The sequence below is a fragment of the Pleurodeles waltl genome, chromosome 11, assembly GCF_031143425.1.
Source record: "Pleurodeles waltl isolate 20211129_DDA chromosome 11, aPleWal1.hap1.20221129, whole genome shotgun sequence".
In the NCBI taxonomy this organism is placed as follows: domain Eukaryota; kingdom Metazoa; phylum Chordata; class Amphibia; order Caudata; family Salamandridae; genus Pleurodeles; species Pleurodeles waltl.
Window position 1 is genome coordinate 1,025,642,145 of NC_090450.1, and position 12,230 is coordinate 1,025,654,374.

At 48.0% G+C, this 12,230-nt stretch overlaps 1 protein-coding gene across 1 annotated transcript in view; it reads left to right on the forward strand.

Annotated features, from left to right (window-relative positions):
- Positions 1-12,230, forward strand: part of DHX37 (DEAH-box helicase 37) — a 520,920-nt gene that overhangs the window by 219,223 nt on the left and 289,467 nt on the right. The window contains exons 14-15 of the mRNA XM_069215377.1: positions 3,320-3,464; positions 3,696-3,772. Coding sequence (XP_069071478.1) covers positions 3,320-3,464; positions 3,696-3,772 — 222 coding nt within the window. The remainder of the gene's footprint in view (positions 1-3,319; positions 3,465-3,695; positions 3,773-12,230) is intronic.

Below are 12,230 nucleotides of genomic sequence, written 5' to 3' on the forward strand. Positions count from 1 at the left end.
CTTAGACATTGTAAGTGCAGGGTAGCCATAAGAGTATATGGTCTGGGAGTCTGTTTTACACGAACTCCACAGCACCATAATGGCTACACTGAAAACTGGGAAGTTTGGTATCAAACTTCTCAGCACAATAAATGCACACTGATGCCAGTGTACATTTTATTGTAAAATACACCACAGAGGGCACCTTAGAGGTGCCCCCTGAAACTTAACCGACTATCTGTGTAGGCTGACTGGTTCCAGCAGCCTGCCACACTAGAGACATGTTGCTGGCCCCATGGGGAGAGTGCCTTTGTCACTCTGAGGCCAGTAACAAAGCCTGCACTGGGTGGAGATGCTAACACCTCCCCCAGGCAGGAGCTGTAACACCTGGCGGTGAGCCTCAAAGGCTCACCCCTTTGTCACAGCCCCGCAGGACACTCCAGCTAGTGGAGTTGCCCGCCCCCTCCGGCCCCGGCCCCCGCTTTTGGCGGCAAGGCCGGAGAAAATAATGAGAATAACAAGGAGGAGTCACTGGCCAGTCAGGACAGCCCCTAAGGTGTCCTGAGCTGAGGTGACTCTAACTTTTAGAAATTCTCCATCTTGCAGATGGAGGATTCCCCCAATAGGATTAGGGATGTGACCCCCTCCCCTTGGGAGGAGGCACAAAGAGGGTGTACCCACCCTCAGGGCTAGTAGCCATTGGCTACTAACCCCCCAGACCTAAACACGCCCTTAAATTTAGTATTTAAGGACTTCCCTGAACCTAAAGAGTTAGATTCCTGCAACTACAAGAAGAAGGACTGCCGAGCTGACAAACCCCTGCAGAGGAAGAACAGAAGACACCAACTGCCTTGGCCCCAGACTTACCGGCCTGTCTCCTGCCTTCCAAAGAAACCTGCTCCAGCGACGCTTTCCAAGGGACCAGCGACCTCTGAATCCTCTGAGGACTGCCCTGCTTCGAAAAAGACAAGAAACTCCAGAGGACAGCGGCACTGCTCCAAAAGAACTGCAACTTTGTTACAAGGAGCAGATTTAAAGACCCCTGCAATTCCCCGCAAGAAGCGTGAGACTTGCAACACTGCACCCGGCGCCCCCGACTCGACTGGTGGAGAACAACCAACTCAGGGAGGACCCTCCGGCGACTCTACGACTGTGAGTAACCAAAGTTGTCCCCCCTGAGCCCCCACAGCGACGCCTGCAGAGGGAATCCCCAGGCTCCCCCTGACCGCGACTGTCTGAACTCCATTTCCCGACGGCTGGAAAAGACCCTGCACCCGCAGCCCCCAGCCCCTAAAGAAACGGAACTTCTGTGCAGGAGTGACCCCCAGGAGGCCCTCTCCCTTGCCCAGGTGGTGGCTACCCCGAGGAACCCCCCCCTTGCCTGCCTGCATCGCTGAAGAGACCCCTTGGTCTCCCATTGAAAACTGAAGGAAACCCGACGCATGTTTGCACACTGCACCCGGCCGCCCCCGCGCTGCTGAGGGTGTACTTTCTGTGCTACTTTGTGTCCCCCCCCGGTGCCCTACAAAACCCCCCTGGTCTGCCCTCCGAAGACGCGGGTACTTACCTGCTGGCAGACTGGAACCGGGGCCCCCCCTTCTCTCCATTATAGCCTATGTGTTTTGGGCACCTCTTTGACCTTTGCACCTGACCGGCCCTGAGCTGCTGGTGTGATAACTTTGGGGTTGCTCTGAACCCCCAACGGTGGGCTACCTTGGACCAAAAACTGAAACCTGTAAGAGCCTTACTTACCTGTTGAAACTAACAATAACTTACCTCCCCCAGGAACTGTGAAAATTGCACTGTGTCCACTTTTAAAACAGCTTATTGTGTTTTATGTGAAAAGTATACATGCTAAAGTAATGATTCAAAGTTCCTAGAGTACTTACCTGCAATACCTTTCAAAAGAGCTATTACATGTAAAATTTGAACCTGTGGTTCTTAAAATAAACTAAGAAAAGATATTTTTCTATAACAAAACCTATTGGCTGGATTTGTCTCTGAGTGTGTGTACCTCATTTATTGTCTATGTGTATGTACAACAAATGCTTAACACTACTCCTTGGATAAGCCTACTGCTCGACCACACTACCACAAAATAGAGCATTAGTATTATCTCTTTTTACCACTATTTTACCTCTAAGGGGAACCCTTGGACTCTGTGCATACTGTTCCTTACTTTGAAATAGCACATACAGAGCCAACTTCCTACAATGGTTTAGACAATATTTGTACGGGAAAAGCAAGTTAGGTGTTTTCTGTCCAAGCCATCGGGATTACATTGAAAGATTCCCTTAGCTGCAAAGGCTTTGAGCTGAGAGTTCAGCCCCTTGAGAAGATAGCTGGGGTAGCACACGATTGACACTCTCCACTAGAGACATGGCCTCCTACTGTACCATTGCGAATTAAAACTTTCCTGCAGAAGTAAGTACTGTGGAACAAGCTGCATAGTACTCCGCTCTCTTGACTCTATAACAGGTTCTCTTACATGAAGCTTGATGTCTGTTACAGAGTTACTTACCTGTTAAAAACTCACATTTAATCCTCCACAGAGGGTTGAATCACATATTACTGAATGTCAATGGAATGTATTTATTAACGTTCTGCATACAAATGATTCCAGAAATGGCGCCGTGCAGGACTGTTCTGGTGTCCCGAGCAATGAAGGGCGACAGGCTCGCCATGTGGATTGGCGGTGCAGCTTTGTGTGTCGGCATCAACATCACCTTCCAGCGCCGCTCTGTGGAAATAATGTGGCCTGTGTGACATCTCCTGAAGTACGGCGTGTCTGTCTCTTGCTTAGACCATCGTGCAACCAATAAGTCGACTTGTAGAGCGCAGCTTGTCACTCGTGAGGGTATCCAGGCGTGGTTAGTGTGCAGAGCGAGGAGACCCTGGTGGGTGACAATCTGCTCCTGGTGAATTCTTACACCAGGGATGTCATTCGTCTGGGCTCCAGATTGATGCTGATCAGTAGCACTGTGTGATTCGGGATCACTTTGCCGAGTCAGTGACTCAGTGGGGTAATGCTTCCACTGCAGAGATGATGGCAGGTATGAATATCAGTAAATAGCACAGCCTCTCATCCTTCTGAGGTCAGTAAAATGAGTGCCTTTGACTTGGGTAAGAGTAGACGTCCGTTGTCTCTCACTTGTGGCAAGAGACTCCTGTGGGGTTGGTCATGCGCTCTGCTGAGACGCTGCTTGTCTGACGACACCCTTATTACCAGCTTCTGGTGGAATTGTTCTGTTCTGACAGTTTTTATTTGGAATGATGTTAACCAGAAGCACAATCCGTTGTATGTTGTTTCAGCCTTTGTTTTGCTGCTCTTGTTTTCCAGGCGATGCCCAAAATTGACTTGAACAATTACTCAACGTCGCCTCTGGACGAAGGGGACGAGGACCGAGAAGCCGGTGTTGATGATGAGGAGGATGACTTGGGGTCCGACGTTGATCTGGAGTTGGGGGATTCAGATTCTGAAGCAGGTGCTGTGTCTATTGCTTTATTTGACGTGATATTCAGGCCCCTCGGGAACGTTTTACATTACAGCTCCGCACATCCTGCCCTTTCCATACCCTCCTGTCCTTTTCTCGAGGGCTGGTGGGAGGAGTAAGTTTGCAGCTTACTCCATGAACCATTTTCCTATTGTTGTTAAACTACAGCATTTGACTTTGTTTTTAAAAAGTGTTTTATTTCACTTCTGTTTCCTCTCTTAGGCAGAACGTCTGATTCTTCACTCCCACTCTATGTCCTTCCTCTCTATTCACTACTGGCACCAGAAAAGCAAGCAAAGGTAAGCACTTTCCCTCACCTCTCTAGATGTGTGGATACATCTGGAGTGTCCTTGGTTACCCACTGCTGGTGCACTTCTCACTTATTCAGCTTGACCCCATGCATGTTTGTCATAGTCTGTGGTTTCCGAATAGTACCAGTAGCGTCCAGCGTGCCCCTTTCTCAGTCTTGTAGCGCAGTGAGCCTCATTTAATGTGTTGTTGCAAGCAGCGAGAACCAAGGATCCACGGAAGGAGTGTTTGTTCTGGATGTGGAATTGTGCATTACAAGTGTGGTGTGTGCAGTATTGTTTACATGTGTAGTGTGCATGCCACAGCGGTGTTTTTGGGTTGGTGTAATGGATTTTGAATGCATTGTGCAGCTTCTTGTATGTTATGGTTCAGTGTGGTGATGGCGTGTCGGTCTCGCATTGTTGTTTATTTTGTGCATCACGCACGAGCACACTACTGCAAGTGGTGGGGACGACCTGTGCAAGAAGGTGATCGGCTTATAGCAGCTTTGACACTGTGGTGGTTGAGGATGATGCAGTGACATCACATGGGTTGTGGTATTTGGGACGCGATGAGCAGGAATTTCATACAGGGGATTTGTCACTAATGTCGGTTGGTGCCCTCTGCTGCTTCTGTCCACAGCTTGTAGTTGATATGTCAGTAGGGGATGGTTGTTATTCCTGCTACTTTCTGGTCGCCAAGAAGGACGTAGGCGTTTCGGCCTATTCCATATCTATGCCCTGTCGATGCTTTCCTCCTGAAGGAGAAATTCGAAATGCTTACCCTGGCGAGGGTCTCGTCGGCCCTTGACTGTGGAGGCTGGATGGTGGCGTTGGACCTGCAGGATGCCGATCTCCATGTTCCCGTCCTGCCCGCCCATTGACGCTGCCGCATTTCATAGTAGGAAAGGAACATTCTCATCTTGCTGTGCTGCACTTAGGCTTCACTAGTGCCACTTGGGTGTTCATGAAAGTGGTGGCAGCACTCCTTCAGGGATGTGGGTCTCCAGCCTTCCCTTCCCCAGGCAGTCATCGACTATCTCCAGGCTACGATGAACCTCCTGTCATCTTAGGGGTTCACTATAAACATACCTAAGACACACCTCACTCTTAGATGCTCCTCTTGATCTGAGCCATACTGGATGTGGTTTAGTTTCATGCTTTTTCCTCGGTAAAGAGAGTCCAGGAAATTCAGGCTATGATCCCAATCTTCCAGCCTTGGTCCTAGACTTGAGTGTGGTCGACTCTGAGGCTGCTGGGGCAGATGGCATTTTGCATCCTGCTGGTCGAGCATGCCAGTTGGCAAATGCTGGCTCTGCAGTGGCATCTGAAGTCCCAGTGTGCCCAAAATCAAGGGGAACTCTCTGACCTATTTCAGATTTGGAGAAGACTTCAAGAAATCTACAGTGGTGGTTACTGGGCTGCGATTGTGTCAATGGCAGACCCTTCTCCCTTCCCCAACCAGAGTTAACCTTGGTGACTGATGCGTCACCTCTGGTTTGAGGTAGCCATCTGGGAGAGCTGGGTATCTGAGGTCGCTGGACTCTGGCGGAGTCCCAGCTCCACATCCCGGAGCTAAGGTTTAGGAAGCTGGCTCTTTATATAGTGTACCAAAATGAGGTACACTGTGCTAAGAGTCGAACCAAACCCTAGAGGTATCACAGAGGCACAAGTGACATCCCAAATGCTCTCTTATGTGGCAGTGTGGTCAAGCAGTTAGGCACAGCTGAGGATAGTGTAAGCATGTACAGCACACACTCATACAGAAATGAGTACTTTTCAAGATAAGAATTTTTAAAGGTTTTAAAACTTGACACTTAGTGCAATTTTTGGGTGCGGTAATGTGGTCCTATGGGGGAAGACATGCACAGTGTAGGAAGTTGGCTCTGTATGTGCTATTTCAAAGTAAGGAATAGCATGCACAGAGTCCAAGGGTTCCCCTTAGAGGTAAAATAGTGGTAAAAAGAGATAATAATAATGCTCTATTTTGTGGTAGTGTGGTCGAGCAGTAGGCTTATCCAAGGAGTAGTGTTAAGCATTTGTTGTACATACACATAGACAATAAATGAGGTACACACACTCGGAGACAAATCCAGCCAACAGGTTTTGTTATAGAAAAATATATGTTCGATGGCATCTGTCGCTGTAGATACGCATGTTCTGCAATAGCTCGCCATCTGGTGTTGGGCCGGAGTGTTACAAGTTGTTTTTCTTCGAAGAAGTCTTTCGAGTCACGGGACCGAGTGACTCCTCCTCTTGTCTCCATTGCGCATGGGCGTCGACTCCATCTTCGATTGTTTTTTTTCCGCCATCGGGTTCGGACGTGTTCCTGTCGCTCCGAGTTTCGGAACGGAAAATTAGCTAATTTCGGAAGATTTTCGTCGGTATTGTTGCGTTCGGGATCGGCGTACTTAGATTCCACACCGCATCGAAGATCGAAGAGCTCTGGTGCCCTTCGGGGTAGTTTTTCGATCCTCCGTCGGGGCCTGGTCGGCCCGACCGCGTGCTGAAGAACGCCGATGGAACGGACCCCTTTCCGTTTCTGCCCCAAATGCCACAATAAATACCCCTACACAGACCAACACTTGGTCTGCAACCTGTGCCTGTCACCTGAGCACAGCGAAGACACCTGCGAGGCCTGTCGTGCGTTCCGGTCCCGAAAAACACTCCGAGACCATCGAGCCAGAAGACTTCAGATGGCGTCCGCACCGACAGCCCAACGGGAGTTCGAGGAACAGGAAGAGGAAGGTACCTTCTCGATCCAAGACTCAGACTCCGAAGGATTCGACGATACACAAACCGTGAGTAAGACGTCGAAAACCACACAGAGAAACATTTACAAGGCCCAGGGGACGCCACTGCCATCCGGCCATGGCTCCACCCATAAATTCGGTGACCGACCGTCGGCACCGAAAAAGGCCCAAACAGTGCCGAGATCGTCCGACTCCGGTCGAGACACCGGCACGCAGCCTTCTCGGGACCGAGAAAGTGCTAGAGACAAGCCTCGACACCGAGATGCCGGTGTGGACACGGCTCGACGCCGAGACAGCGGCACCGAAACAGATCGACGCCGAGAGGTTTCGGCCCCGAAAAAGAAAAAAGTCACCTCGGAGCCGAAAAAACACGCAGACAGGGTTTCGATGCCGAAACAAACTGCAAGCGACCCAGCTTCAGGCTCTTATACAGAAGAGCACTCGCTAACCTCCCAAATGCAGAAGCATAGGTTTGAGGAAGAGCTACAAGCAACTGATGTGGACCATACGCAAAAGCGTATCTTCATACAGCAGGGGACAGGAAAAATAAGCACCCTTCCACCCATTAGGAGAAAGAGAAGGTTGGAGTTCCAGACTGAACAGACACCACAACCAAAAGTGGTGAAAAGAGTTACCCCACCACCCTCTCCTCCGCCCGTGATTAACGTCTCACCAGCACAAACTCCATCACACTCCCCAGCTCACACCACCATGAGCCAGGGTGACCAAGATCAGGACGCATGGGACCTATACGACGCCCCAGTGTCAGATAACAGCCCGGAGGCATACCCTACGAAGCCATCTCCACCAGAAGACAGCACCACGTATTCTCAAGTGGTGGCTAGAGCAGCACAATTTCACAACGTAAGCCTCCACTCAGAACAGGTCGAGGATGATTTTTTATTCAACACACTCTCCTCCACCCACAGCTCATACCAAAGCCTGCCTATGCTCCCTGGTATGCTCCGGCACGCAAAAGACATCTTTAAGGAGCCGGTCAAAAGTAGGGCAATCACACCAAGGGTGGAAAAAAAGTATAAGGCGCCTCCTACAGACCCGGTTTTCATCACTACACAGCTGCCACCAGACTCTGTCGTTGTAGGAGCAGCTAGGAAAAGGGCCAACTCTCACACATCTGGAGATGCACCACCCCCAGATAAAGAAAGCCGCAAGTTCGATGCAGCTGGTAAAAGAGTCGCAGCACAAGCTGCAAACCAGTGGCGCATCGCGAACTCCCAGGCACTACTTGCGCGCTATGACAGAGCCCACTGGGACGAGATGCAACATCTCATTGAACATCTGCCCAAGGACTTACAAAATAGAGCAAAACAAGTGGTTGAGGAGGGACAGGCCATTTCCAACAACCAGATCCGCTCCTCCATGGACGCTGCAGATACAGCTGCACGGACAATTAATACATCTGTAACTATCAGAAGGCATGCATGGCTCCGAACGTCTGGATTTAAACCAGAGATTCAACAAGCAGTTCTCAATATGCCTTTTAATGAAAAAGAACTGTTCGGTCCAGAAGTGGACACAGCGATTGAGAAACTCAAAAAAGATACGGACACTGCCAAAGCCATGGGCGCACTCTACTCCCCGCAGAGCAGAGGGAATTACAGCACATTCCGTAAAACGCCCTTTCGAGGGGGGTTTCGGGGTCAAAGCACACAAGCCAGCACCTCACAAGCCACACCGTCCAGTTACCAGGGACAGTATAGAGGAGGTTTTCGGGGACAATATAGAGGAGGGCAATTCCCTAGAAATAGAGGAAGATTTCAAAGCCCCAAAACCCCTGCTACTAAACAGTGACTCACATGTCACTCACCCCCTCCACACAACACCAGTGGGGGGAAGAATAGGTCATTATTACAAAGCATGGGAGGAAATCACTACAGACACTTGGGTTCTAGCAATTATCCAACATGGTTATTGCATAGAATTTCTACAATTCCCTCCAAACATACCACCAAAAGCACAAAATTTAACAACACACCATTCCAATCTCCTGGAGATAGAAGTGCAGGCACTATTGCAAAAGAATGCAATCGAATTAGTGCCAAACACACAAATAAACACAGGAGTTTACTCACTGTACTTTCTGATACCAAAGAAGGACAAAACGCTGAGACCAATCCTAGACCTCAGAGTAGTGAACACTTTCATCAAATCGGACCACTTCCACATGGTCACACTACAAGAAGTATTGCCATTGCTAAAACTACACGACTACATGGCAACTTTAGACCTCAAGGATGCTTATTTCCATATACCAATACACCCATCGCACAGGAAATACCTAAGGTTTGTATTCAAAGGAATACATTACCAATTCAAGGTACTGCCTTTCGGATTAACAACCGCACCAAGAGTCTTTACCAAATGTCTAGCGGTAGTCGCTGCACACATAAGAAGGCAGCAAATACATGTGTTCCCATATTTGGAAGACTGGCTAATCAAGGCCCATTCGTTCATACAGTGCTCAAATCACACAAATCAGATCATACAAACCCTCTTCAAACTCGGGTTCACCGTCAACTTTACAAAATCCAACATTCTGCCGCGCAAGGTAGAACAATACCTAGGAGCCATAATAGACACATCAAAGGGAGTAGCCACTCCAAGTCCACAAAGAATTCTAAATTTCAACACCATCATACAACGCATGTATCCAACACAAAAGATACAGGCAAAGATGGTATTACAACTCCTAGGCATGATGTCTTCATGCATAGCCATTGTCCCAAACGCAAGACTGCACATGAGGCCCTTACAACAATGCCTAGCATCACAGTGGTCTCAAGCACAGGGTCACCTTCTAGATCTGGTGTTAATAGACCGCCAAACTTACCTCTCGCTTCTGTGGTGGAACAACATAAATTTAAACAAGGGGCGGCCTTTCCAAGACCCAGTGCCACAATACGTAATAACAACAGATGCTTCCATGACAGGGTGGGGAGCACACCTCGATCAACACAGCATACAAGGACAATGGAACGTACATCAAACAAAACTGCATATCAATCACCTAGAACTTCTAGCAGTTTTTCAAGCACTAAAAGCTTTCCAACCAATAATAGTTCACAAATACATTCTCGTCAAAACAGACAACATGACAACAATGTATTATCTAAACAAGCAGGGGGGACGCACTCCACGCAGTTAAGCCTGCTAGCACAAAACATTTGGCATTGGGCAATTCACAACCAAATTCGCCTAATAGCACAGTTTATACCAGGGATCCAAAATCAACTCGCAGACAATCTCTCTCGAGATCACCAACAGGTCCACGAATGGGAAATTCACCCCCAAATTCTAAACACTTATTTCAAACTCTGGGGAACACCTCAGATAGACTTGTTTGCGACAAGGGAGAACGCAAAATGCCAAAACTTCGCATCCAGATACCCACACGAACAATCCCAAGGCAATGCCCTATGGATGAACTGGTCAGGGATATTTGCTTACGCTTTTCCTCCTCTCCCTCTCCTTCCTTACCTGGTAAACAAACTCAGTCAAAGCAAACTCAAACTCATATTGATAGCACCAACTTGGGCAAGGCAACCCTGGTACACAACGCTGCTAGACCTATCAGTGGTACCCTGCATCAAATTGCCCAACAGGCCAGATCTGTTGACAGCACAACCAAAAGATCAGACACCCAGATCCAGCATCGCTGAATCTAGCAATCTGGCTCCTGAAATCCTAGAATTCGGGCACTTACAACTTACCCAAGAATGTATGGAAGTCATAAAACAAGCCAGAAGGCCATCCACCAGGCACTGCTATGCAAGTAAATGGAAGAGGTTTGTTTGCTACTGCCATATTAATCAAATACAACCATTACACACAACTCCAGAACATGTAGTGGGTTACTTGCTTCACTTACAAAGATCTAACCTAGCTTTCTCTTCCATTAAAATACACCTTGCAGCAATATCTGCATACCTGCAGACTACCTATTCAACTTCCCTATATAAGATACCAGTCATTAAAGCATTCATGGAGGGCCTTAGGAGAATTATACCACCAAGAACACCACCTGTTCCTTCATGGAACCTAAATGTTGTCCTAACTAGACTTATGGGTCCACCTTTTGAACCCATGCACTCCTGCGACATACAGTTCCTAACCTGGAAGGTGGCATTTCTCATCGCCATTACTTCCCTAAGAAGAGTAAGCGAGATTCAGGCGTTTACAATACAGGAACCTTTTATACAACTACACAAAAATAAAGTCGTCCTAAGGACCAATCCTAAATTTTTGCCAAAGGTTATTTCACCGTTCCATCTAAATCAAACAGTGGAACTTCCAGTGTTCTTTCCACAGCCAGATACCGTAGCTGAAAGGGCACTACATACATTAGATGTCAAAAGAGCATTGATGTATTACATTGACAGAACAAAAAACATCAGAAAGACTAAACAACTCTTTATTGCATCTCAAAAACCTCATGCGGGAAACCCAATTTCAAAACAAGGTATAGCCAGATGGATAGTTAAATGCATCCAAATCTGCTACCTTAAAGCTAAACGACAGCTGCCCATTACACCAAGGGCACACTCAACCAGAAAGAAAGGTGCTACCATGGCCTTTCTAGGAAACATCCCAATGCAAGAAATATGTAAGGCAGCCACATGGTCTACGCCTCACACATTCACCAAGCACTACTGTGTAGACGTGTTATCCGCACAACAAGCCACAGTAGGTCAAGCCGTATTAAGAACATTATTTCAGACTACTTCCACTCCTACAGGCTGATCCACCGCTTTTTGGGGAAATAACTGCTTACTAGTCTATGCAGAACATGCGTATCTACAGCGACAGATGCCATCGAACTGAAAATGTCACTTACCCAGTGTACATCTGTTCGTGGCATCAGTCGCAGTAGATTCGCATGTGCCCACCCGCCTCCCCGGGAGCCTGTAGCAGTTTGGAAGTTACCTTCAATTATTTATATATGTATCATCTCAACCTTAAATAGGTGCATACTTAGTCACTCCATTGCATGGGCACTATTACTACAATTCAACTCCTACCTCACCCTCTGGGGGGAAAAACAATCGAAGATGGAGTCGACGCCCATGCGCAATGGAGACAAGAGGAGGAGTCACTCGGTCCCGTGACTCGAAAGACTTCTTCGAAGAAAAACAACTTGTAACACTCCGGCCCAACACCAGATGGCGAGCTATTGCAGAACATGCGAATCTACTGCGACTGATGCCACGAACAGATGTACACTGGGTAAGTGACATTTTCATTTCTTAGTTTATTTTAAGAACCACAGGTTCAAATTTTACATGTAATATCTCATTTGAAAGGTATTGCAGGTAAGTACTCTAGGAACTTTGAATCATTACTTTAGCATGTATACTTTTTACACAAAACACAATAAGCTGTTTTAAAAGTGGACACAGTGCAATTTTCACAGTTCCTGGGGGAGGTAAGTTATTGTTAGTTTCAAAAGGTAAGTAAGTCACTTACAGGTTTCAGTTTTTGGTCCAAGGTAGCCCACCGTTGGGGGTTCAGAGCAACCCCAAAGTTATCACACCAGCAGCTCAGGGCCGGTCAGGTGCAAAGGTCAAAGAGGTGCCCAAAACACATAGGCTTCAAGGGAGAGAAGGGGGTGCCCCGGTTCCAGTCTGCCAGCAGGTAAGTACCCGCGTCTTCGGAGGGCAGACCAGGGGGGTTTTGTAGGGCACGGGGGGACACAAGTT